The following is a 27,749-nucleotide window of genomic DNA, read 5'->3' on the forward strand; positions in this document are numbered from 1 at the left end:
TGCTGTGTTAAATATATAAAACCGTGGAAAAGTTGACTCATTTCTTTGCAAAAGAAAATATGAAAAAAAAAGTAAATAAAGCATTCAGTCAAAATTTACTTTATTTTTTTAAGCTAACTTAGGCATCCCAGATATGTAAAGGCTGACTCCTGGCTCCCAAGGACTCGTAGCAACAGGGAATTACCCAACAGTTGCCCCTGTGTTCAGGCTGTTCCCTCTCCACTGTGGGCCTGGAGGATGGTTACTTATTTCCAGAAAAATGCTCCTAAATGTAGGAAGAGAAATATAAATTGCTAATGGCTTCTCCTCCATGTATTCAGTAGATACCTTTTCAAAAGCGAAAAAAACGTGGATAAAGTTTTTACATGGCTTTGAAAGAAAATAAACCCTTAAATATGACTGTAGTGTACAGCTTTTACCCCTTCCTGGCACATTTTAGGAGCCCATATCAGTTTGCTCATAAATATCCTAAAAATGTAAGATGTTTTAATTAGAAATTATTAAATGTTCCAGGCTTAAGAAAAATAAAAGCGTTGTTTGCCACAGGGCCATTTCAAAGCTGGCACAGGAGACATCAGTAAAAAAAACAGAGCAAATATTTAACATTTACTTTTAAGTCTATACAGGCATTCTTATTTATTTTACCATGTGGTTACTATTAAGTGCATTGGCCTGCATCCATCCTTGCAGCAAAAAAAAAAAAAATAAATAAAGCACTCCCCTGTAAGCATGCGCAGCTTTGCAGCCCTGCCAGCCCAAATATTTGGATTTTTCTGGTGGAGAGGGAGAGTTTGGGGAGCTGGAGTTCGTGTTTGGCTTTGGCACAGGCTGGGCTGTGCTCTGTGCCCTTCACCTCCATCTCTTTGCAGAGAATCAGCCCCAGGGAAGGGCTGGAGACAATTTCTCCACAGGTTTCTTCTTTTTTTTTTCCCATGGTGATGTTTAGGATTGAAACCTTGAAGAAAGCACTGTAAGCACCATGGGCAAATCCTACATGAGCCACATGTGCACACTCCTTTTGCCTCCCAAGGAAATCCTTTAGCAAGTTTTCCTTATTTTAAACGGAAGTGTTTTCAGGAATGTCCCCATGTCCTGTGACAGAGCTGATGCAGATCGCAATGTGGTGATGTGCAGTCCTTGTGGGGTTGTGCCCCAAATCCCTATGGGCTGACTCCAGATAATACAAAAATGCTTCAGATACAGCAACTTAGATTTCCTCAATTAAACCACAGGTTGGCTATATTTAGGTCAAGAGATTGGTCAGGAAATTAAACTCATCCTTTTTTTTGTTGTTGTTGTTTTTTCCTCTTTTATAATCTCATTGGTACATCCTAACCACATCAAAACTTCAAATAATTCTCTTGTGAGTGTTAAGCCATGCTCCTCCACATTTCTCCTCCAAGGGGAAATAATCATGATAACAGCTGTGAGTTGATGAGTCTGATGGAGAACTGAAATTGTGTAAAATTTATAGGATAGGGACAAATCTGGAGCACTCCCTGCAGCTGTGTGCTTGGAGTTACATCCTCCTGCATCATGGGCACAGAGGAAACAGGTGCCCAGTTTTCTCTGCAGTGGAAGGTTATTTCTGCATGATGTCTTTAAGATGCTTCTCTCTCTTGACTCCTTGCTGTAAGGAGCAAGGGCAAACACATGGGCCTGGCTCCTGACATGGATTTTGGGTTGGGGAAGTTGTTGAAATTACCTATGCAGAAATTTTCACTCCACCCCCTGCCCCTTTGCTCCCCACCAAGCCCTGGGGGCATCTGAGGTCCTGCAGCTGGGATGTGCAAGGATCTCCAGAGGGAAACTCCACCAGCCTGCAGAAAGGGACTGTGCAGTAAGGAAACCCAAAGGATTTGCTGCTTTTGTCTCTTTTCATCTCTGAGTTTATTAAAGTGCAAATGTCAACCATGGAGACAGCTATCACATGCAGTGCAGTACACAGAGAAACACTTTCCACACCATAAATGGAAGGAAAAAGGCTTCGTTGTGATTATCTAATGCACAAAGGACAAAACTGAACCAGGGCTCTGTGCCCTCCCATAACAGAAACTACTGCAGCCATGAACTGGAAAACAAAACCCTCTCCAGGCCCTCACTTGACAAAATAAAAAATATTGAGAAGGATGGAGTGTTTATAGAGCTCAGGGGATTTTTTTTTTCTGAGCTTCATGTTAATGATATGTTTGAAGGGATGCTTCTACTCAGAACTTTTTAAAGTTCAGTATTTTTTTTCTTAAAATCATAAATACTTTATATTGTAAATCATAAATACTCTTTAGAGTATGAATTTAAGAATTGCAGTGGACAAGTCCAGTTCACCTCTCTCATAGAGCTGAGGTTTGTCTGCCCAAAGATGCTGGGCCATGGAAACCACAGAAATCCTGGGATTCAGTTTTGCTTTGTCCTCTAAAAGAAAAAAACAAAACAAATGCCTTGAGGTACAAACCACGTGAATATAACATGATACAGAACACATGAACATGCTTTCAGCAACAAGAATAAATATTACCATGGCTACAGGATCTACTTCACAGCTTTGTGACATGAGGATAAATAAACTATTTCCAAACTTGAAAAAAAAAATATAATCAGAGATGAGTCTTACAAATAAACTTTGATTTTTAAATTAAGGCAGCTTCAGCAGGAACTTCAAGGCTTCAGTTGAAAACAGACTTTTTCTAACACCAAAAGTGTACTCGTGCTTGCAGGTAGAGCTCTGATTCACAGTCTGGTTCTCCTAATTTTGATGAATAAAATGAGCAAAGATCTGTGCATCAAATACCAGGTGTGCTCTCTGCAAAAGTCAGTGTTCCATCAGTAGGTGTCATGTGGGAACTCTGAAACCCAGTTCACCTCTCAGGCATGGGAGTGAGGTACCTCTGGCTGAATCATTAACTCCATGGCCAGGAGGCAGACTGGGAATTCAGAATTGCAAGAAGCTGTTGCTTTTTTTTTTTTTTTTTTTTTTTTTAATAAGTGAATGATAAAAAAAAGGATCTATAAGGGAGGGCTAAGGAAGCCAAATAAAAGCACTAAATGAAAAGGCCATACCAAAGTAAGACCTTAAGAAAGGTGACTCTGGTAAGGTACATCATATACCTGGAACAAAACCAGATCCTAAAACTTTCCAGGAAAGAAACAGCAGGGGTTGGTTTGGCTCATCCAGATGTGCGATTCTTCTTCCCTCTCTCCTCTCAGCTAATAAAAAGGGTGAAGCCAAATAATTGCACAACAAATGGTACTTCAAGTATTTAAGAAACACGACCTGCATGTCTCAGAGGGGGGATCCTGCACAAGCTGGGGAAATTGTGCACCTCGTGAAACAAAGCTGCCACTTCGGCAGCCCCAACGCGCAGCGAAGGCACGAGTTCATGTCCTGCACACAGCTCCCTCCTCCTCCTGCAGGGCTGCCCTGACAGCAAAGAGCAGTGAAATGAAAAGGAGTAGACAGAGGGGTTATTTTGTTCAAACCTCATCAATTCCAACACGAATGCCACTATAACCACACACGAGAACGTACACACGACGCACACTAACCAGCTGGTTCACGTTTTTACAACACTGCCCATGGATTCCCCTGTGCTTGTACACACCTCATGAAATGCTAAACTGCACACACAGCTGAAGATGTGTTTCTGACCCGTTAAAAGCAAAAAAAAAATACCCTGCTGCCTTTACCTGCTCAGCTCCAGCTCCTGAAAATAAACCTGCCCCAAACCCATCAGCACCAGGGCTTTGGCCAGGCGGGTGGAAGGGCAGGATTCTCACAGCTCCTGATCCCATTTCCCATCCCTGCTCAAGGCCATGCTAAGCTCCTCGTGGACTTTACCTAAAAGAGGGCGTAAAAACAGCATCCCCTTTGTCCAGGTCCTCTCAGAGGCTGGGGTCAGTGAGTGGTGGCAGTGTCCAGGGCACACACCTGCCCTGTTGGAAGAACAGAACTGAGAGGCCAACGACAGGGATGCCACCTACATTTTATATATATGCATGTATAATACTTACATATATATAGCTCCCAACAAAAACATCACAAGGTATTTCTGAATTAACTCATCCAGGAGCTGCAGGTTTCTGCTGGAGCCTATCTGAACTCTTTATCCTTTGCATTTTGTCTCTCTCCCCCTCGGGCTGAAGCAAAATTTGGGTGAGTTTGTGGCTTGCAAAGCACAGCTGTCCAGTGGCTTCTGAAGAATTGCACTTGGAGTAATTCAAGTTTCTGTAGTTGAAATTTTGTCTACCCTGCTTTTCCCGACGCTTGTGCATGTACCAGCACAACTCAAAAAGAGCTGACCACAGTGTAACAGTGTGAAAGTTAAACTCTTCCTCTGGAAAATGTAACTGGAGGTCAGCAGCTCCTCTGCAGCTGGGAAACAGAACACAGCCTATCTGAAGGTAAAATAAATAATAAAAAGAAGTGAAAGTCCTCAGAGAGTTTCAAAGTGCAGCATGGGTTTGGGTAAGGCTGTGACGGACCTGGTGTGGTCACTGAGGAGCTGCTGCCACCAGTGCTGCTCCCTCCACTGCCTCTGCTGACCCTGAGCAGGGAAGAGCTGCATCTCTTTGAGTCTCTCCTTATGGAAAGCTGAGTAACTCTGCCCTCCAGGCAGGACTGGTTTTGCAGATCCACACAGCAGTTAATGTTTGCACGGGTCTGAGAAGATGCCAAGTGCCACAAGGGGCTTATTCTACAACCTAAAAATCCCACCCGCCTCCAGGAAGCAAATATTTCCTCCCAAGGGCATTTGCTGCTGCTTAATACTATTAGATCTGCTGGGTAGGAAATCCCAGAGGACAAGAGTCAATTTTAAAAAAGACAATCAGTACATCTGCTCCTGAGCCCCAGACTGTAACACACCAGCCCCTTATCAAGGTGGTTACAGGTGCTGCCAGCATTTGGCAAGATGCTCAGCTGGGAGTGAAGATTTGAAAAGCCTTTAACATTTCAAATGCATTTCACTCATTGCTGTTTCCTGGATGGAAATTAATGCCAGGCCCTACTGCTCCTGCTCCTTTGCAGAGGGATTTATCTCCATGACCCCAAAACAATTCAGGGCTCTTTGCTCATCTCAGCCTTGATCCCCACTCTGGGGTGGGGTTTGGTTTTTTTGTTTGGTTTTTTTTTTTTTTTTTTTTGCATGTAGGAGTTTGGATTTTCCATCCAAACTCACACCACAGCACTGGGGACACAAATCACCTGGCAGCCACCAGGCACAGCACCAAAGCCATCCTCCACCCCAGAGTATTTATTAATAATCATAATATAATAAAAGGCTCGATACAAAACCTAGGAGCACTACAAATATTTCCAGTATTTCTTTTAAAAACAGAGCTGTTCTGCTGTGGGTTTACAGACCAACCACTGCTGTGTTGGATTTAGTGTTCAAGAGCTTAACAGCAAAACTGAGTTTTTTCTTTTTTTTTCTTTTTTTTTTCTTTTTTTCTTTTTTTTTGGAAGCTTTCTACTTTGTGCGACTTCTGGAAAAACTGGAGCTGTAAAGTCACGTTTGTGAGGATCTAAGCACAATCTGTAACAAAAGTAAGGCAATTTTGTGGTTCTGTTTAAAAAAAAGGGACTTCAAGCTGAAAAAGTCCATTTAACTGCCAGTAGATGGCAAAAATATCCCGTGTTTGTCTTGATTACCTTAAATGATTAGTAAAAAAGGCTTACTGTGTTGTTCTCTTCCTTGCTTCTCATACAAACTTGCAGAAAGTATAAACTAAAGTGCAACTGTACAGAAAAAAAACCTAGGAAAAAACCTCAAGGGGTCATAAGAAGCTATCAAAAAGACAGATTAATTTTTTTTTCAAATTGAATGACTGCATACCTGGGACCGACTAAAGTTCTTTGCTTTGTTTCTTAAAACAGAACACAAAAGAAAAAAAAAAAAAAAAAAAAAGAACAGAATAAAACAAACCCCTCACCCAGGATTTTTTTGGCAAAGCTTTCATAAAGCATTTGTTCTTTGATTAGACTATTACTTCATAATCAAGTAAATGGAATTAAATACCATGTCAAAGCCAAGCAGATGCCAATGCTGCCCCATTAGATTAATCCCATGTAATAAAAAATAATAACTCTTTTAAAAAAACAAAGAAATCACGTGTGCATTAGGCTTTTACCCTTGGGTAACAAGAATTTAACCTTAAAAATTGCTGCAGTTCATCTTAAAAAATAAAATCCCATCCTTCAGATAGCCAGTGGCAAAGGAACAGTAAAATTCCGGGTTGGGATATCCCTGCCTGGTCAGCGGCGTGGCGAAGGTCACGGTCCAGTGGGCAGCAGCAGGACAGGAGAGCCCTTGGGCAGGAGCAGGAGTGTCCAGCAGCAGGAAAGGCAGACTTGGCAGTGATATTTGGGGAGGTGACAACAGGCAGAGCTTCCTAGAGGAAAGGTGAGAGGTGAGTGCTCCGGAGCTGTGTGCTGCTGACGGCTCCTGCCCACCAGGGATGGTCCCAGCCCGCGGGGGAAGCGCTGGGATTTCAGCTGGGTGAGCCAGATCCTGTCCTCTGCTCACTGAGCCCTGCTTGGGAGTCAGCCCCTGGAGCCCGTGGTGAGGCAGGGCAGGGGGGGCAGGCTGCAGGGAGGTGGTGATTAAGGGCTGGCAAAAAGGCAACCTGCCTTCAGCTCTGAGCGTGGTGAGCAGGTCAGTGCTGTCAGAGCTCTTGGGAGGAAATAAAGCACCTTAGGGAGAGTCCTCTGCAAAGACTGGACGTGTGGCAGGTTTGCACCAGGACCTTTGCACATCCCACCTTCCCTCCCCATCTTCAGCAGAGGGAAAAAGAGGGGAGGGAGGTCATATTGCACTAGTGCAGAAGCATCTAAGCAGCTGCTGCTTTGGGGAGAAAAGTGTTAGAGAGGCTGGTACCTGGCTGTGAGCACTGCAGAGCTGCCTCATCACCCTCCCCTCCATTTCACAGAACTCCTGGTCAAGCCCTCTGCCCTGGCTCAGCCCAGCCTGCCCCTGCTCTGCACAGCATCAGGGAAACACCAAACTCCCTGCAGGAAGCTCGGCTATGCCTCCATCACCTCAGGATGAACCAGAGGGGAGGTGTTTCCCAAAATCTCAGTGATATGTTTGTTACTTTACAGCCTTGACATTTCCCATAGGGCTCACAAGTAAATAAAAAAAAAAAAGGTATTGGATACATTTCACCAGGCACAAGGAGAGAAATTACATTAATTTCCTTAGTGCCTTGCTGGAGGGGAGCACATTTTGGGTGTGCACTTGGCTCTGTGCCTTGGGGCGGGTGAGGGGAGGAGGAGGAGGAAGAACAAGGAAGCAAAGTAAAGAAGGGGCGGACGAGTCAGCGCAGATCCTCACAGCGAGCGGTGCCATCAGCGGGCCAGGGCCATGATGAGGCTGGCACACATCTCAAAGAAGTCCATGGTGTGGCTGCCCAGGCGCGGGGGCACCGAGGGGATGCTGCCCACGAAGGAGCCGCTCAGGGAGCCCATCAGCGACTGGCACTCGGTGGCCGCGGCCGCGTCGATGCTCAGGCGCGGCCGGTGCAAGCCCGCAGCCGAGCAGGAGCGCTGCGGCGTGGAGGAGCCAGACCTCTGCTCCATCACCTCGTCTGGAGAAGCCAAAAAATAAACAGAAAGAAGAGAAGAGAAGAAGGTTGGGATGGGTTTTGTTGTATCGCGCTAAGTTATGGTTTGTATTGCACTGAAATGGTTTGTTCTCTATTGTCCTCGGGGTTTGTGGTGTTGGTTCAGCTCTCCCTTCGACCCTCCCTGCTGGCAGGATCTCCCTGGTTGTGGTTGGATTAAACTGCCCAAGTTTGAAATTCCCTGCCATGCCTTCACTCCCTTTCTCTCTTCTTTTGGAATCTGTTTGGTAATAAACTGCTGGATTACATCCTGCGAAAAGGGAGTCTCCTTGTCTTTTGCCTTTGTCCATGTGAGTTCTTCACTCTCCCCTGCTCCAGACCTAGCCAGAGGGACCAGAGAGAAGAGAAAAAACCCCACAGCTTCTGCCCCACGTTGGGCGCCAGCTGTGAGCTCTTCTCTCTTCTCTTCTCTTCCTCTTCTCTTCTCTCTTCCTCTGACTAACTCTGGACCAGGGAAGAGTGAAGAACTCGCACATACAAAGGCGAAAGAGAAGGAGGCTCGCTTTTCCCAGGATAAGTTTGGCAGCTGCAGTAATGAAATGGGAACAGCAGCAGAGATGAATAGCTCCAATGTTACTGTAAGGTGTTGTGGAGTGGTGAAGGATATAAAGTAAGATGGCACTCTCTTGCATGGAGCAGGAAAGAGCAATTTATGGAAGGAATCCATGGCTTTAAATAAAAGACATTGTGCAAAACAAAGCAGAAAAGATTCATTGGTCCAGAGAGCAACACCTCCTTGTCCCAGGCTTTCTCACAGATCCAGCAGGTATTTATCTTTTGTTATAATTATTTCTCTTATGTTTACATTAGAGAAAGGTCTCTAGCTTGGGAAGAAACCCTAGCTGAGCCTGAGAACGTTAGACTGGAAAAATCCTCAAGGTTTTTCCCTGTAACAGCCACACTCCAAAGTGCTTTTGCTGAACTGACACATGCATAAGCACTACAAAACGCAGAGGATGGTTCTTAAACTTCAAGCCTTGCTGTCTTGGGCTACAGTACAGGATGTGATTAAAGGTATCTATTCTATCATCACCTGTTGAGACCAGGTGGGGGCAGTGATCCTTATCTCCATGGGAGATATTCTGCTAATGGGCCATCCATTGAAACCAGGCAGGGCAGTGTTCTTTATCTTTTCACAACCCATCCTTCCTCCAGCCAGTCATTTTCTGCTCATGGCCATTGAGTCCCACTGTGGCACTGATAAAATTACTGCATCCCATTGGGAGTTGCTCCAGCCAGGGGAAGAGCCCAACATTTCTTACCAAGATAAAAACAGAGGTTTTGGGACACTAAGGGAGCCCCTTTCTCCACTGGACTCCAGAGGAAAACCGGATTTCTCCACATCACCACTGGAGCTCCGGAGGGAAACTGCACCTTGTACAGGAGCACTGCTCCAGCTGAGCCACATCTGTCACTGCAGGAGGATGCAGCCACCATGGAATGGGACTGCTGCCAACACCCTGCCTGACGGGTGTCAGGTTGTACTCTGACTGTGTCAGGGTTTGGGGTTTGTTTCTTTGTAGTGCTGTATTTCTATTTTAATTTCCCTAGAAAAGAGCTGTTATTCCTAATTCCCATATCTTTGCCTGAGAGCCCCTTGATTTTAAAATTACAGTAATTTGAAGGGAGGGGGTTTACATTCTCCATTTCAAAGAGAAGCTCCTGCCTTTCTCAGCAGACACCTGTCCTCCAAACCAGGACACTTGCCCTTCTGCGTGTTCTCCATGCCCCACTCACCATCGATGCTTTTGAAGTCCAGCAGGTAGCTGCGGTTGTCCACCTGGTAGAGCTGCAGGCTCATCTTCACGTAGTTGCCGGTGACGGGGTTCTTGCGGCGCACCCGCAGGTGGTACGCGTTCACCACCTGCAATGGGAAACCTGCCCTCAGCAGGGAGGCTCCAGGCAGAACACCAACACCTCTTTCCTTGTTTTTTTTCTACATACCAGCAAGATATCTTCTGGGAAAAACAGTTTCTCAAAAGGGCAATGCCTATAAAGTGAAGCAAATGGCTTCATTTCCTCCTGTCTTTAAATATTCTTCTCAAGGCTGTGATTCAGCAGCTGCTGAGGAAGCTGCAGTGACCCATCTGCCAGGCACAAACCTGATGTTTGCTCCTCCCTCACCAGCAGCCATGGCCACACAAACCCAAAATCCACCAGTGGACCCACATACATGGGCAGTGTCCATGAAATCAAGCTGGGCAGAGCAGCCTCTCCCATCAGCACAGCCAAACCCATGGATCAAACCAAACCCAAACTTGTGGATCAGCCTCAAGCTGAATATTTCCCCTCGCTGCTTCCCACCTCACAATCTGCTGCATCTCATTTACAATGAGATCTTTTCTCTGCGCTATTTTTATGAAGCAACTACGTGGATGGGAAAGTTAATTCTGATGAAGAGTCACATCTGAAGTTATTCTTAGGGTGGGAAAGGCTTATTGTGAAACCTCCTCGTATGAAATAAGCTCCACTGCCTACACAGAGACATTGGGCTGAGTTGGTTTTTGAGGCTGTACCAGAAATACAGCAGGTTTGTTCACTCCCTGTAAAACCAGGCAGCTAACAAATGTCTGGCTGGTGTGGGCAAATGCACCTGGCCACAGTCCATCTCCTACCTGGTGCAGGGAAATGTGATTTCTGGAAGCTATTTGGCTTTAAAGATGTAATAATATCAAAAATAAGGAGGAGTCAGGAGGTTTTAAAGCAGCAGCACAGTGAGATTCACACAGTACAACTCTTGGGACCTGGAGAGAGGAGATCTGGGGATGGAGATCTGGGCTGAAATTCTCCTTACCTGGCTCCCAATGCTCACACAATGCTGCTCCCAAAGACCACGAGCCAGGAGAGCTCACCTCAGGGGCTGCACCAGGATTTGGGGAGTCAGGCACAGCAGCAGAGATCCAGGGCTAGCTTAGGGGTTTGTTATTCCAGCTTTGAAAAGGAGTGTGGCTAAATGTTGCAGTGACCATAAATACCTGCAGTGAGCACCATCAACTAAAACATCTGGGTTTCAATCAAGAAGCTGAGTCCTAAACTGAGGAGGCAATACATCTGAAAGCACATCTGGTCCATGAGCACTGCTGCACCTCCATCAAGGAAAGGGTCAACACATCAAATATACAAATCCTGCACCCAAGGCCCTCTGCCCCTCATCTGTGAATCCTTTAGGACAATTCACACTGTGCCATTTTAGTCAGACAAGACCAGGCAGAAACAATGAGAGTTCCTCTGCTCAGGAGCACTCGAGGTGACCTCACAAGGAATTAGCCACTAAAATTAGAAATGTGAACAGCTCCTCTTATCCCTGCAGCTAAAGGAGGCAGAGTCATCTCTCTGGAGCACTCAGAAAGAAACCCCTTATTTAACACCATAAATAAACATCACAGACACTGAAGCACAGCTGGGGCCTTAACTCAGTGAGCTTGCCTTAACAAGGAATAACAGAGATGATGGCAAGATGAGGGGGGGAATTTATCTGGAAACAGGTGAGGCAAAACAGGTGATAAAATCCCTGAGTTTATGGGATAAAGGGTGCTGGAAACCCACCCCAGTGCACTCCTTACCTTCCACTCAAAGTCCAGCTGCTTCATAGCCCGGTACACCTCAGCCATAATATCACAGGGTTTGCTCTGGCTGCGGATGCCCAGGTGCCACTTGGCCTTTTTGACAGTCAGGGGCTTTGGCTTGGTGGTGTTGAGGGCGTCCAGGGGGCAGCGAGCTTTGGGGCTGTCGGCGATGAGCGGCGGCATGCGCTCGGGGTGCGGCTTCACGCCCGGCGGGATGTGCAGGGCGCTGTCGTCCATGAAGGAGCCGGTGGGCGGGCTGGAGGCCAGGTAGAACTCGCTGGCCTGGTTCATGATGCGGCGGTTGTCGATGACCAGGTGATAAGCCACGGCCAGCTGGTCCTGGGGGTCGCCGCTGTACAGGCTGTTCATCACCTCCGACTCCGTGCACTCGAATTTCTCGCACACCTCGCGCACTGCCTCGTCGTCGATGACCGTGGCGTCGTAGGAAGGGTCCTCTGGGAACAGGTAACTGGGCAGCTCCTCCTTGAACCACTCGTGCTCCCTGGGGGAAGGCACAGGGGACAATTGCTCCTCCACACACTGGGCATTGAGAATTTTAGAGTTTCTTTCAGCTTTTGACCTGAGGCCGTGGAGAAGGCTTCCAAAATTGAATGGTGGAACTAAAATTGCTGGTGTAGAATAGAAGTGTGTAATATGACATGGTGGAAAATTTGGAATTTGGGGTTTTAGAATATAGCAGTATATGGAGAGAGAGCAAGCTGGAGGTTTTGGAGTTTGGGGTTTTAGAATAAAGCAATATATAGAGAGCAAGATGGAGGTTTTGGAATTTGGGGTTTAGAATACAGCAATACATAGAGAGCAAGATGGAGGTAAAGGAATTTGGGGTTTTAGAATATAGTAATATATGGAGAACAAGATAGAAGTTTTGGAATTTGGGGTTTTAGTAGAAAGCAAGATGTAGCTATTGGAATTTGGGGTTTTAGAATACAGCAATATATAGAGAGCAAGCTGGAGGTTTTGGAGTTTGGGGTTTTAGAATAAAGCAATACATAGACAGCAAGATGGAGATTTTGGAATTTGGGGTTTTAGAATATAGCAATATATAGAGAGCAAGATGGAGGTATTGGAATTTGGGGTTTTAGAATACAGTAATATATGGAGAACAAGATGGAATTTTGGAATTTGGGGTTTTAGTACAGAGCAAGATGTAGCTATTGGGATTTGGGGTTTTAGAATACAGTAATATATAGAAAGCAAAATGGAGGTTTTGGAATTTGGGGTTTTAGTAGAGAACAAGATGGAGGTTTTGGAATTTGGTGATTTAGAAATAGCAATATATAGAGAGCAAGATGGAGGTTTTAGAATTTGGAGTTTTAGAATAGAGCAATATATAGAGAGAGAGCAAGATGGGAGTTTTAGGGCAGAGGTTTCTTTCTTCTTCACCTTCTTCATGGGTGTGGGTGGTACTTTTGTGATTGGATAGAAAATGCCGCATTGCAGGTCATGGGAGGTTGGTTATTGGGTCAAAAGTAAAAATAATTTAGGTGTTAGTTTTTAATTGGACTGTTAGGCCTTAAAAGACCTTGTAATGAGAAAGATAGATTGCCATTTTGCCATTTTTAGCTTGTTAGCTAGAAGTGCTGTAGCACTCACTGTAACATAGACAAGAATTAATAAACATCTGAGCCTGAACACAAAATACCATCTCTTGTGCATTTAATCCTGACTCTGGCAGAAGAGAAAACAGAAGATAAAAAGCAACAGGGAACCTCTCTGTGAGAGGCAAGATGGGGAAACCATGACCAGGCAAGAATAAACCCCAGCTGATGAGCTGGGAGCAAAACCCAGCCTGGTTCAGGGGCAGCAATGGCACTCTGCACACTGAAGTAAGACCTCAGCACTTCCAAGATTTTCCCACTCTGGGATTCTCACAGGCCTGATGGAGATACAGAGCATCAAACCTTCCCAATTCCCACCAATTTCCAATGAGGTGAATGATAATTAAGTGTCTAAAACTCATACAGTGCCTTGTCTACAGGTTCTATGTACTGACAGTAATCTCACCACGTGTGCTGCCTCTAACATGTAATTAAGTCCTCTAATCCTAAGGAATTAAGAAATAAAAAAGGAAGTTTTCATGGGTTTAATTGAAGGGTAAAATTAAGGCCACCCACTGAAAATCCATTAAAAACCTGAGAATTCCTGGAAGCCCTAGTAACATTTATGCTTATACTTAGGACATAGCTAGATGCAATACATCCAATATTTATATATTAAATTAGTAATTCTTGGGTTTCTCCTCCTTTTCTATTGGGTACAGTAATTGTACAATATACAATGATTGTCCTCTTTATCTGGTACCCATAGGGATGTGGTCTTGAAATAAAGTAATGAAAAATGGCTGTTATATATACACACACACATATATGTGTATGTGTGTGTGTTTATATAGATAGATAGATAGATAGATTTTCTTTTTTTTCTTGGGATTATTGCATGATATAGCTGGTTTTGCTAAGTGCTGTTATAAGATTTTTAAGGGTATTTTATCATGCAATAAAATAGAATTTTTAAATATTTGTATATAAAATACATGCATAAAATCCTCATCCTGCTCATCACCACTCACTTCCAGCCAGCACAGAAGAGGTGCAGGGCTGTTCCTTGAATCACTTGGGCCAAAAACCACCTGGATGAGCTGACTACTCCTGAAAACCACCCTGCCCACCTGCCAGGACATTCAGCAGAGACCCCAGAGGCAGCCAGCCCACCCCAGCCCAGCTGAGCTGACCTGATGTCCTTGATGGTGGCTCTCTTGAGGGGGTCCACCTGCAGCATGTGCATGAGCAGCGTGGCCACGGAGCGGTTGAGGTACTCAGGGATGTAAAACACTCCCCCACGGATCTTCTTGAACAGGGTGGGCACGTGCTCGTCATCAAAAGGCAGAGTGCCACACAGGAGGGCGTAGAGGATGACACCACAGCTCCAGATGTCCACCTCTGGGCCAGCATAGAGCCTGCATGAGGAGAAGGGCAGGAGAAAGTTGTCACTACAATCCTCTCAGTCAGGGTGCAGGTTCTGTGTCACCCCATCCTCTCCTCAGGCAGGGTGCAGTTCTGTGTCACCCCATCTCTCCTCAGTCAGGGTGTAGGTTCTGTGTCACCCCATCCTCTCAGTCAGGGTGCAGGTTCTGTGTCACCCCATCCCTCCTCAGGCAGGGTGCCAGCTGCCAGCTCCACCAGGGAGAGAGCTCCAGCCCACACCAGGGCTGCTCATGTGCCTCCCCCCAAACCAAATCTGCCTCAGCCACAACTGCTCAGGGAGATGAATGGCAAGGCTGGCACTGGCTGCCCACACTCTTTTGTACAACCCTGCCTCCACCAAACTCTCCAAAAAGCCAAACCCCACATTTCCAAGAGCTCTTCCAGGCTCTTTGCTCTTTTGCCCTGAGGGCTCAGCCAGAAATTTCTGTTCATTGAATGAGGGAGATCAAACAGCAACAGAGGATTCTATCTCTGAGTGTTTATTTTTGGTGTGCTGGTATCTAAGTGCTCCTGCTTCCGACAAGCTTCTCTCTGCCATCACCAACTCAGGACACTCCAAATAAACAGTTTTGCTGCTGTCTCATTTTGCTATAACTGATGCTTCCCAGAGATTTTGGGAGGCAGCACATTGGCCTTGGGCTGTGAGGCCCAGCTGAAATACAGAAGCTGAAATGCAGCTACAGAGGTCTTGTCATGAATCCTCAGCGTCCTGCACTTGCTCCTCCTGAAAAGCATCACTGCAGACATAGCAGTGTAGAAATCATGCTGTGGCCATTCTCTGAACACCCCAAAACACCTGCTCTGCTTGTCCAAGGGTGAGACTTTCCCTGCTGAGGCCAGGGACAACAGCAAATGAGATGCCTGGACAGTCTTTTGGACCTTCAAGCTCAAATGAGATGCACTTGTATGGCTCTGAAAGCTGCAAAAGGCAGCAGGAGCCAGGAGTCAGCTCCCCCCTGCCCCACACACCCCCCCCAAATGCAGCTCTGAGAAGAGCCCAGCTGGGCACACTGAGCAGGGGCATGAAAGCCAGGCAGCCCTGAGCCTGCAGGTGGGAGTGATGAGGGAGGGATGCAGCTGCAGCCAGCCAAAAAGTGCAACATGTGGGCTTGGTTGTGGTTTTCCTTCTCACTTTGGTTGTCACTAAGCTGCATTGCCTGTACCCTTGGAACACTCAGGGATTAAATCCTTGCTGATCTGCCATGTGCCTTGTCTCCTATACCAATTGAAAAATGTGTCTGGCCTTCACTGACATGGAAATACCATTAAGATTTCTTTGGAATCCCAGTAGTTTCTGGATTTGTCCCCTTCTTGACAATGAGGATTTACTTGGTTTCGTTTCACACATAGAGCTGTAGTCACAACAGGGTTTTTGGATGCTAGTCTAATTCCTAGGATGCTCTGCCAACACTTGCTCTGGTGCAAACAGGGATAAAATAATCATAATCAGACCAAACACATTCTGAACAAAATGTTCTATTTAAAAGCTACAGATACAGGCAAAAATACATTGGATTAGGGAAAGTAAAGCTCATGGCAAAGGGAGATTTAAAAAAAGGGGCAGATAATGAGATGGGCAGTTTAAAGGACCATTCAGAGGACTGAAAATTTGAAAATCTATTATTTGCAATCTTTGCTAAGGTATTACAGAGAGAATTAGGGGAAAATGTATATTCTATGTAATTTCTGCTCCTGAAAGCAAAATATGGGAGGCAACACTTCTGTATCAACACACATGAAGTCCAATTCAACCTTGTGGGGTGTGTCCAACACTCCATGTGCTGTACAGATGTTTCATGCTGAGAGATGCAACCACAGAGGAGGTTTGTCAATTCAATGAATCAGTTCAAAACAAAGCTCTGAAGGTTGAACCTACTGCCATAGCCAAAACCCCAAGCTTAAGGAACCAGAGGACAATTCATGACAAGTGCTGGGAAGTGATTAAAAATGTTCCAGGTTCTTTTGTTAGTGAATGGTTTTCCTCATTAACACTGTGTTTTTTATTACAGGTGGGCAGGAGAGGAGGGGGTGGCCTGGAAAAGCCTTTCCTCCTGGAACCTCAGTATTTGCATCCAAAGAGTCATTTTCACCCTCTTTAATTAGCAATATAAACAGTCAACATCTGGTATTAATAATTCCTCCAAAGTAAACACCTGTAGCAAAACATGGTTTGCTATTACAGCTACTGAGAAGTCAAACAACCAAGAAAACCTTCAGATCTTTGCCAACAGATTCACCCAAACACAAAATCCAGGCTGGAAGGAGTCAGCTACTTTTACCAGACGTGTAAAGCTGTTTCTAATACCAAGAACAAATGTAAAGTCCATGTGCTCACACAGACTCTGATGAGAAATGAATGCCTTACCTTCCAGAGATGACTTCAGGGGCTGCATAATTCGGGGAACCACAGCTGGTGCGTAGAAATTCACCATCTGACATCATGTTGGACAGTCCTAAAAACAAAATGCTTATTCTACACTGATGTTTGATCTGAAGGTCCAGACAGGCTGGACACAGAGGAAAGGCAGGGAAGTGGAGTGGAATATTTGGAACTGTTGATGTAATTTAGATAGACTTCTCTGAACTGATTTGAAAATTAATGCTTTTGTTACTATTGTTGTTTTTGTTTGGTTTGGGTTTTTTTTGTGGGGGGGATTTCACATCCAACCAATAAATATTCACTCCAGGCTAATTTTGCTCCTTTAAGTTGCAAACCCCAGAGCACAGAGAAGAGACATAATTCATCCCAGAGCACTTATTTCATATGGCAATTGGATGGGGCTGTGAAATGAGTAAATCTTGAGAAGGATTTACATTGCTAGAAAGGACTCACCAGGACAGAGTTGGTAGCCCAGGTATTTTAATGGATTTCAATCTCTAATGCCACTTAGAGACTCCTGTTACTGCTCACTGTAAAATGAACCCAGGCCAAGAGCACATGGCCAAACAGAGGCAGAACATGCACAGAAATAAACACACACAGCCAGCTCACCCTGAATGAGCTGCACCAAGCCTGCCTCAAACGTGAATTAGGTAAATTTTACATCGGGTGATTACCCTAAAACACAGCAGAGATTTACAAATTATTTCACTGCTCCATTCTCAGTGCCAGTACAGGAGCAGCCTGCACCAAGTGCTGGTGCTGCAGGGAGGGCAGTGTTTATAAGGGTGGGATTTCCAGGTGGAGCAGCTGGGGCAGGCTCTGGGGTTTGTGTGGCTGCTCCACAGCCATGTGGAATGCTGCTGGGGTCACCTACCAAAATCAGCTATCTTTGCATTCATGTGGGCATCCAGCAGCACATTCTCTGGCTTCAGGTCCCTGTGCACAACCATGTGCCTGTGGCAGTAATCCACTGCAGAGAGGATCTGCTGGAAAAGGCGTCGAGCTTCTGCCTCCTCGACCTGCAGAGGGAACAGCCCTGGAGGTTGGTGTGCACGCACAGTTGGCAGGGGAAGGCTTGGCTTAGCAAGGAGCCAAAAGTTCCCAGGGTGCAGAGAGAAAATCCCAGCAACCAGAAGCAGCCAATAAAGCAGATTTCTCATCCTGCAATGTGCTAGTGTTGGAAAATGATACAGCCCAGAGATGAAAGGCGAGACCTCAGTTTAGCTGAGATGTCAACAAGAGTTTAAAGGTGGCACCTATCAGACTGGTACAGATCCAGGCTGGCCAAAACACCACAGAGGATGCTGCTGGGAGCAATTCCTCACGGACTTCCTCTGGAAGTGAAGCTGGTGAAGCTGGAATATAGCTATACCTGTATAGCTATAAAGTTGTATGAGCTGTATCAGACAAACTATATTTTCAATTATAATTTTTAATGCTGAATTCCTCCTTGCATGAAAGACTGAGTTTATGAATGCAGAATTTCAGAAAAAGATCCAAATCAGTCACTGGAAAGATCTAGATGGGTAAAATGTGTGAGAAATCTGAACTGTTCATAGAAAAGAAAATTGAGTCAGCTCCGTTGAGCACTGCACTAATCTAACCCAATTTGCTGTAAATGATTTGGTAGCACAGACAGGGAGTGTGTGATGGGCTGATCCTGCACCTGATCCCTTATTCTGGATGTCCACTTTGGCCCATTTTTACCTCCTTGCCCTCCACAGGGCAGACACCAGCGATTTTCCTTGTAACCAAAATCTCACATTTCACAGGCCCAGCCCACTCCTCAGGTGATTTATACCCACTGGGACTGCTGGCATCTGAAAATGTTGTTCAGATAAGCCACATCGTTGAAAAGCCTTCAAAGAACCTGGCATGGAGCCTAGGGGGGTTTGGGAGAGGGGAATGACTGGGGCAGAGACCACACCAAGTGCTCTTGCCCTCCCATGCCATAAATTTGCTGCTGATCAGTGGGGGTTTTGACAGACAACCCATAGCTAAAAATCACAAAGAATATGCCAGTTTTCAAATATCTGCCCTAAGCAACACGTTACCTTGGATATTTTGGTTTGAGGATGGAAAACACACCAGAGAACACAGCAGAAAATCACACAGAAGTTTTTGCGAGCCGGTACGAGACACCCCGGATGGGATTGCTGGGAAGCAACTTCTATTTTGGGCCTTAACCTTAACTGTGCTCCCTTGAGCAATCATTCTGCTCCTGAGCACCATCCTCTTCCCACTCAATGCCTGGGCTGACCAGGACTGGCACTTACACGTCCGTGCTTACAGATGTAATCGAACAATTCCCCGCCGGACACGTACTCCATCACCATGAAGAAGTCTGTTGGTGTGCTGATGACCTGGTACCTTCAAAAACACAAGCAGATTCAGAAGAAATATGCAATTAACAACAGGGAAAGGCTTTTAAACAGATTATTAATTCCAAATCAATGCTTCCAGTAAGAATTTGTTTGGATCTTGCATTTGGAACTGCTTTCCACTTCTGGAAAGCTGTCTCTTGTTTCCAGTATAATCTTTCACTTGTATGTGAAAGGACCTCTTTTCCAGACCTATGATCTTCCTTCAGCCTTTTAAATAATCCTCTGAAATATCTGCCAGGCAATCTTACCACACTTAGGACTGCCCTGACTTTCAAATCTCCATTTTGGGTAAGATTTGCAACAACAAGAAATGAAGCCCTGGTTAGCTGGGGGCAAGGAGAGGATCCATCTGGTTTCCCTCATATCAAGAAAAAAGAAGATAAAGAGCTCTAGGCACTAGAGGGAGCATCCTATGGACAGGTACAGAAACAAAAAGTAGACCCCCTGAAGTTATTTTCATCTCTGTAGAATGGGGGGAAAATCCTTCTAGAGAAGGGGGAAAAACCCAGAGTATCACCTTCAACTTGCAGATTTATTCTCCATTTTCCTTCAAAATGATCCCTGAGTGCTGCAAAGGCATTTCAGTGTCCCAGCTGGAATAAACTCCCAGTGATCAGCTGAGGTCAATGCAGCCCCAGGAACTCTGAGTAGCACCAGCTGGGACCTCCCTCTCTTTTATTTCAGAATCATTGTTTTGTTGTTGTTTGTTTTTTGGGATTTATTTAAGATTAATTTCATGAATTTTTACAGGGCTGTAATTTGAAACAAAGAGATTTCAGCAATTTCCAGAGGCTGGCTAGGGAATGTGGGATACTCCCATAAAAATCAACAACATCAACCTCATTTTTCTGAGGAGCTTTGGACCCAGACATCTAAGTTAGTGTTAATTGCCCCAATATTTCTTTTATATACATTTAAAAACTTATTGAAAGGGGTTTGTGTGCCCCAGTCTCCTCACATCTTTATCACAGTATTTCATGAATGCAACATGTATCATAGGACACAGATATTGTCAAACTGGATTTAATTTTTATTGCTTTAACAAATGTGTGAACAGGACTTGACTTGCAGGATGCTGGGCACACAGCTGAGGAGTCTTGCTGGCGCTTTTTTCATGAAATAATACCAATCTGTTCTCCAATAAATCCATGGAACTGTGAAGTTACTCTAAAGTCAACAGTTGCTGCGTGGTTAGTTATTTAACTGCAGAGAGAATTTGTTTTCCCTTGCCTCTAAGTCCCAGGTATTTGCTATATCTCATGCCAGTTTTAAGGCTGACCTAAATGTCAACTTACCCTTGCAGTTACCATTCAACAGCTTTCTTTTATAGGAATGCCAAAGATATTATCGAGTGCCTCATTAATGTGGGCTGGCTGCACAAACTGGGGATTGAGCAGGAATCCCAGAGGCTGCAGTGCAGGTGCTGATTTATGACCCCAACTCAGGTTCATCAAAGTGGTGACTTTCAAAACTTATGTCTGAATAATAAATTTTCTAAAAAAAAAATGTTCTTTTAAGCTCTGGATAATCAGTCCATTAAAACATAAATCCTATGGACTGGAGGCCAAGGTTTCACTCTCAGAGCCTGACCATGCTGCAATTCATGGAATCATGGAATGGTTTGGGTTGGAAGGGACATTAAAGACCATCCAATTCCAATTCCTGCCATGGGCAGGCACACCTTCCACCATCCCAGGTTGTTTAAAGACCCATCCAAGGATGGAACACTTCCAAGGATGGGGAAGCACAGCTTCTCTGGAAAACCTGTTCCAGTGGATCATCCAACACACAAAAACTTGACCAAACACATTTTTTACAGCTCTAATCCATCTCCTGAAAGCCAGCTAAGTGCGGATGAGAGGTGTTTGTGCAGCTGAGCAGGGAGGGTACTCACAGCTTGATAATGTGAGGGTGTCTGAAGAGTTTCAGGTTCTGGATTTCTCGTTTGATCTTCCCCACCACATCCAGGCTGCGGATTTTCTGCCTGTTCAGTATCTTCACTGCTACCTTGTGCCCTGTCAGCTGGTGTTCACCAACTATTGGAGAGAGAGAGAGCATTGCAAAGTCACTAAACACTGCAGCAGGGCTCACACGAGCAGTTTAGGGCACTGTAAGCAAAACAGCCACTTCTGAAGGGAAAAAAGCAGAAGATGAGGGTGTGAAGTATTTAAAGTTTTTGTCTCTTCACTGTTTTCCCAGTGGAGTCATAGAAGGCAGAAGAGAGAGGAGTTATCTGCCAAAACTACTCCACTAAATACAACAGAGTGAATTGCTGGAGGAGGTCATACCCCAAGCTAATTTGCAAGGATTTATAGCATGTAAAAGCTAGATTAATCAGAAACAGATACATTTAAATGGCAGAGGAGAATCTCCACCATAACACACTGGTAGACAAAATCCCTCATAAACCCAGCCTTAAAACTAGACCATCACACTTCTTATTTTTAAAAAACGGTGTGGGGATTTTCCCTGCCCAAAATAGGACTGTAGGATTTGCATTACTAAAATGAAGTTCTATTTATACTTCCTCCAGCATGCTTCTTGCTTTGATGACAAGCTGCAGGAACACTGCTGGACTGCAGGAGCAAACTCTGCTTTTAGGAAAGATGCAAACTTCAATTTTATTTTTTTTTTTTTAAAGGCACTTGGTGCATTGATATGCTGATGTTTACCTCCTGTGTTCAGGGAAAAACCATAACCATAAACTGGGAGGAGCAGCCCCACTGTCACTGGGAGAATTGTACCCAATGATGTGAAACAAATTCAGTGTGGGATCCATTTGTTATCAATAAACAAACCACACACAAAAAAAATAAAAAGCTCCCAGGAAGCAAGATTTATATTGAAATTGAGAGAGAAAATGCTTGAAAAAAAAGATTCTCAGAATGAGCTGCCCCTCCTCAGCATTTTCTAATGTGATATTCAACAGCATTGACACAGGGATGGTTTCCTGAAGGAAAACTGCTTACAGTAAATATTTGTGCTCTCTAATTACCAACGTCACCCTTCCAGTAAAATAACACACGGTGCAAGGAGTTAATTACCACCAGTAAACCTTGTTATTACATTATTAGAGCCTGTAATTTTGGCAGCCCTAATGAGCTGATCAGAAGCACCCAGGGTAAGCAGGAGGCGTGAGAAGGGCAGGGCAGCAGCACTCAGGGCACACCAGGTCACTATTATTAGCCACCAGATAAGACCTGCCAGAGATTCTTTCCTCCATAAGAGCATCCTAAAAATAAAACACTTTACTGCCCTTGAAAATTAAAGCACCACTTTGCATGTCCATTTTATTCCTCGTAATACTTAAAACTACTAGATGATGGAATGAAAATAAACTCAGCTTTGCAGCAGAGATGCAATTTAGGGATTAGCTGAGGGCTGGAGGAGGCACATAATTCCTCTGGTGCAGTGCAAGGAGAGTGCTGTAAATAGTCCAGGGAGGCATTTACCCTGGTGAATCCCTGGGGAGAGGAGAGCAGGGCAGTGCTGCAGGAGGCAAAGCAAAGTTTTTACACTGAACTAGGAGAGAAACCCTGATTTCTGCCACCCTTTGTTTCAGGATAACATTTTCTGGCCTTGCCTCAGCATATGCTTTGAAAAATTTTTATTATACACTAGGGGGAAAAAAAAAATGGCCATGCCCAGAATGAATAATTATTGTTTTTAATACTATTGCCAAATAGTTCATCCCCTTTCCCATCCGTGACAAACAATGTGTAACTCTGCAAAGGTTTGCTAGCACAAACACATTAATAATTAAAAATAAACAGCCTATTTTGCAATCCATCTTTTGCTTACAGTAAGCATTAGATACAGAGATATTATTGTTTCTGTCCCCAGTGACTTGTTAAGCCTCCTTGAACTCGGTGAGAGAGAGACAAAGAGGGAACACAATTTCCTATGTGGTGGGAGACTTTTGAGCCTTTGAGGGCTGTCTGTAGCTGCAGGAATTTTGACATGGGCAGAAAGGACAGCCCTCCCTCTGCTCACAGAGCCTCTGAACCCCAGGACCATCCCAGAAATCAGGAGCAGGTCCCAGGTCTCCCACAGGCATGGAAGAGGAGCCTCACCCCAAGGGTGGCCAGTGGTGGCTTTGGCTGAGGTGAGGACACCTCCTTCCCTCTCACTGCCTCCCTGGATTTAAAAAGTGGAAAGGAGTCTATTGACATTTACTTATCTTTATAAAAGAAAAAAAAAAAAACAAAAGGAGGAATAGTGATAATAATTAAAACCCCTTGGCAGCATGGGTTTTCACATCAATTTCTTTATCCCACCAGCTCAGGCAGCACAAGCAGTTAACATTTTTGCAAAGGCTTCAGGGCAGTGTAGAAGCTCATGGAGGGGTGAGGAAACTCCTTCCCTATCAGTTCTGCTGGCCCTTATCTCAGCCCAAAGTTAAAAATGAAATCCACCCAAAGCGTATATTTAGCAATGCTGTATAAATTCTGCCCAGTGCCACTTGTGTGTTGTATCTTCTTTCCCTGTCCTTCATCTGCTCAGCCTCCTTTAGTTTATCTTCCCTCTGACACAAAGTTTGTCTTTCAGTGCAATGCTACAGAGCCTGGGAAAAACGGGATCTGATCCTGACTGGAGCCCATGGAGGTGACATAAACACAACCCAAGCACTGCCAGTCCTCCAGGGACCACAAATTGGTCACTTTTGTGGCAAACAAGAGAGGGAAAGAAGCCACCAAAGCCCCCAGGGATGCTGTGGGTGGCATCACACAGGAAAAAAAAAAAACAAACAAAAAACAAAACCAAAAAAAAACCCAAACCCAAAAAAAAACCAAAAAACCAAAACACAAAAACCCAAAAAAAAAAAAAACACCCCATCAGGGTTACTCTGCTGGATTTTGACAGAAGCTCTCCAACCTCGTTGTGGGACACAGGAGAGTTTTTGGGGGCCCACAGGGTGGGAAATGCCCACAGCAAACACAATTTGTCTCATCTGTTCTTACCAACCCCCAGGGAAGGAGATGCCACCTCCTTCCTCCAAGGCTTTGCTAAACTCCAAAGCCAAGATCTTCTCCACAGTTCTATTTCTGAAAATTATTCTAATCTTTGGCCTGGAGGACAGGGAAAACAAATATATTTGGTAAAAATGCTGTGTGGTAACTTCAAGTCTTGACATGACACCTCCTATCCATCAGCTCCTGCCACCTTCCTCTCTTCTCACAGATCCTCATCACCATCTCCAGATGCAATTTCAGCCTCATCACCAAAATCCTGCCCTCATCCTCAAACCTATTTGCTCCCCTCCACGCCTTGTGTGGATTTTCTGTAAATGAGATCAAGAATGGGCTTAGAACAGAACAGTTTCTTGCAGTGTTCAGCCAGTTTTTAGGAGGATCAGTTCCCTGAAGATCCAGGCAGTCAGGGACCTTTTCCATCGTGTGTCTGGCTTCTGATGGCTCAAAATGACCACTCAGCTCCAGCCATGAGTTCAAGCTCTGGTCACTAAATCCTCCCCTTCATTGCCATTTCTTCTTTCTTTATTAACAGTAATCCTGAACAACTGTAAATTATGATTTCTTAACTTTGACGAGTAAGGCAGGAAAAGGTGCCAAAACCAAAACCTTGTGCAAGGCAGAATTTGAAGAAAACACATCAGCAACAAGAAATGTCACTGATGGCACCTGACCTCTCCCTGAAAAAGCAATTATTATACCCAACACACAATGCTTGAATCAACAAAAACCTCTGCTCTTCTCATGTGAATACAAGTTTTTTTCAAAAGCTCATTTGGTTAAAATACTGTAATTCTGTATAAATGGGAGATTCCATTTCTTTATTTCAGTTCCCAGTCTCAAGTACAAACTTCACCTGTCAATTGTAGGCACAATATTAAAGGGAAAAAATATAAAGGGTACTACTCACCTATTAAGGATTTTGAGCTAGGAAATCTCTTTTATGTTATTTGAAATATTTATTTGGAAAATATCCATTTTTACCAAACTTGGGTCATATGTGGGGTAGGAGGTATTTGTGCTAGTTAAGGAAAAAAAGACCATTGTTGGCAGGTTTAAATTGGTCTGCAAGGAAAAAACCTGCCTTTGGAGCAGTTTTGAGGTCTGCTAGTACACAGAGTGATTTAAATGGTCCTCACTGTTAGAAGTATTTATTCTGATAATTCTTTAGACAGTAAATTTGTGGTTTGGGATTAAACACAGCAATATATTTTTAGGGGCGTGATTAATGGCCACAGGTGGACTTAGCTGCAGTGGTTGTGGTGGTTTCTTTCATCTGCTGTCAATTTGGGTTTATTTTAAAACTCCAGGCACTGAGGGCAGGCACAGCACCCCTTTGCCCATCCCAATGGGGTGGGGGACACAGAGAGGGACAGCTGCTCCCCCAGCTCCAGCTAAACCCATCTCCTACAGGGAAACACAGCTTAGACACTGACTTTTGTTGGCTTTCTGGTTTTTTAGTATCTCATTTAAAAAACGAAATTTGCACGTAATGGCAGAATTCACAGGAAAAAGAAACACAAATATTTGCAAACCTCACAGCCAGGTAAAGCAAAGCCTTCAGGATGCGAGTTGGCTGCTCTGGCACGACTGGCCAAGGAATCCCTGCGTGGAGCTCCAAGCTGACACAATCCCTCCATCCTGCAACCCTGGGATGGTCTGGGATGGGAGAGACCTTAAAGCTCACCTCATCCCACACCCTGCCATGAGCAGGGACACCTTCAGCTTGTTCTAACCTGGCTTTGAACACTTCCAGGGATGGGACAGCTGCTCTGAGCAGAGCCTCAGCATCCCCACAATTTCTCCCCAATATTCCATCTCACCCTGCCCTCTGCCAGCACGCAGCCATCCCCCTGGCCACACCACTCCGTACCGTGCCAGAGCCCCTCTCCATTGCTCCTGCAGCCCCTCTGGGCACTGCGAGCTGGCTCTGGAGCCTTCCCTGCTCCAGCTGAAGGCACAGCCGGCTCACCCTGCCCAGCCCCAGCCCCTGCATCCCCCGGAGCCGCTCGGGCTGCGCTGGGCTCCGCGGGCGATGCTCGGAGCACCGGGAGCACCGGGAGCACCTGCCGGGAAGGGACGGAGCGCATTCCCGGCACCCAGGGGCAGGATGAGGGTGCGCTGCAGCCTCCCCATCACCTCCTGCGAGCGCCGGGGACAAGTTCTGAGGGGTGCTGCGGGGCTGTGACAGCCCGGAGAGCCCGGTTCGGGTGGGCTCTGACAGCCCGGTTCGGGTGGGCTCTGACAGCCCGGAGAGCCCGGTTCGGGTGGGCTCTGACAGCCCGGAGAGCCCGGTTCGGGTGGGCTCTGACAGCCCGGAGAGCCCGGTTCGGGTGGGCTGTGACAGCCCGGAGAGCCCGGCTCGGGTGGGCTGTGACAGCCCGGAGAGCCCGGCTCGGGTGGGCTGTGACAGCCCGGAGAGCCCGGTTCGGGTGGGCTCTGACAGCCCGGAGAGCTGCATCCCCCACCGGCCGCATCCCCGCCCGTGAGCGCCGGGCACGGCTCGGGGATGCCGAGAGGAGCAGAGGGAAGGGAGGGGATGCCGAGAGGAGCCGGGATCTGAGGGAAAGGAGGGGATGCCGAGACCAGCCGGGAGCTGAGGGAAAGGAGGGGATGCCGAGAGGAGCCGGAGCTGAGGGAAGGGAGGGAGGGGATGCCGGCGCGGAGGCCGCGGGAGGGAATGAGGGAGGCGGCGGCGAGGGGCGCGCCCGGCCCGGCCCGGCCCGGCCCCGCCCGCGGTACTCAGCTCTTGACTTTGCCGAAGGTGCCGACCCCCAGCGTGTCCCCCAGCACGTAGTGGCCGATCTTCACCCGCCCATCGTGCTTCTGCTTCTCGGCCATGTTCGCCCCCCGCCGCCGGACCACAATGCACAGGGCCGGGCCGGCGGGGCGGGGAGCGGAGCGGAGCGGGCCCGGCCGGGGGCGGGGAGCGCCCGCAGCGCCAGGTGCGACCGGAGCGGAGAGGGGACACAGCCCGGAGCGGGGACACAGCCGGAGAGGGATAGGAGGAGAGGGGACACAGCCCGGAGAGGGACAGGAGGAGAGGGGACACAGCCCGGAGAGGGACAGGAGGAGAGGGGACACAGCCCGGAGAGGGGACACAGCTGGAGAGGGGACAGGAGGAGAGGGGACACAGCCTGAGCGGGGACACAGCCGGAGAGGGGACAGCCTGAGCGGGGACAAGAGGAGAGGGGACAGGAGGAGAGGGGACACAGCCTGAGCGGAGACACAGCCGGTGAAGGGACAGGAGGAGCGGGGACAGCCGGAGAGGGGACAGCCGGACAGGGGACAGCCGGTGAGGGGACACAGCCGGAGAGGGGACACAGCCCTGAGCAGGGGGACTGCCGGGCACGCTCTGGGGCGGCACCTGCCGGGTGACACCTGCCGGGTGACACCTGCCGGGTGACACCGTACTCGGGGTGCGTTCTCTATTGCCGGGGTGATGCCCTTGTAGAGAGGCACCTGCTGGGGGAGACGCACTCCCCGGGTGACACTGTGCTCGGGGTACATTCTTTATTGTCACCTACATGGCCGGGGTGATGCCCTATTCCAGTGACACTGTTCTCTATTGCCACCCACCTGCCAGCGGTGACATCCCTTTAGAGAGGCACCTGCTGGGGGTGACACCCTCCCTGGGTGACACCGTACTCGGGGTACATTCTCTGTTACCATGCACTTGCCTAGGGTGACATCCCTTCGGAGCAGCACCTGCCACGGGGGACATCGTCCTCTGGTGGCACTGTCCTCCCTGTACACCTTCAAATGGCACGCACCTGCCTGGGGTGACAGCCTCCTTTGGTGGCACTGTCCTCAGGGTGCACCTC

General features: G+C 46.6%; 1 protein-coding gene across 3 annotated transcripts; it reads right to left on the reverse strand.

Annotated features, from left to right (window-relative positions):
- Positions 1-1,858: 1,858 nt before the first annotated feature.
- Positions 1,859-26,793, reverse strand: PRKAA2 (protein kinase AMP-activated catalytic subunit alpha 2). 3 transcript variants are annotated; one of them, XM_033067485.2, is made up of 10 exons: positions 26,673-26,779; positions 20,850-20,991; positions 18,848-18,941; positions 17,446-17,590; positions 16,554-16,641; positions 13,936-14,160; positions 11,181-11,685; positions 9,355-9,481; positions 7,329-7,581; positions 1,859-6,387 (listed from the first exon to the last, which is right to left on the reverse strand). In XM_033067485.2, the coding sequence occupies exons 1-9, from the start codon at positions 26,764-26,766 to the stop codon at positions 7,343-7,345; spliced, it is 1,659 nt and encodes a 552-aa protein (XP_032923376.1). In that variant the 5' UTR covers positions 26,767-26,779; the 3' UTR covers positions 1,859-6,387; positions 7,329-7,342. The 3 variants fall into 3 exon arrangements, with proteins under 3 accessions (XP_032923376.1, XP_032923375.1, XP_042635499.1); XM_033067484.1 differs by having other exon boundaries at positions 1,859-7,581; positions 26,673-26,793; XM_042779565.1 differs by having other exon boundaries at positions 1,859-7,581; positions 26,698-26,779.
- Positions 26,794-27,749: the final 956 nt, after the last annotated feature.

This window comes from Catharus ustulatus, chromosome 9 (genome assembly GCF_009819885.2).
Source record: "Catharus ustulatus isolate bCatUst1 chromosome 9, bCatUst1.pri.v2, whole genome shotgun sequence".
Classification (NCBI taxonomy): Eukaryota; Metazoa; Chordata; class Aves; order Passeriformes; family Turdidae; genus Catharus; species Catharus ustulatus.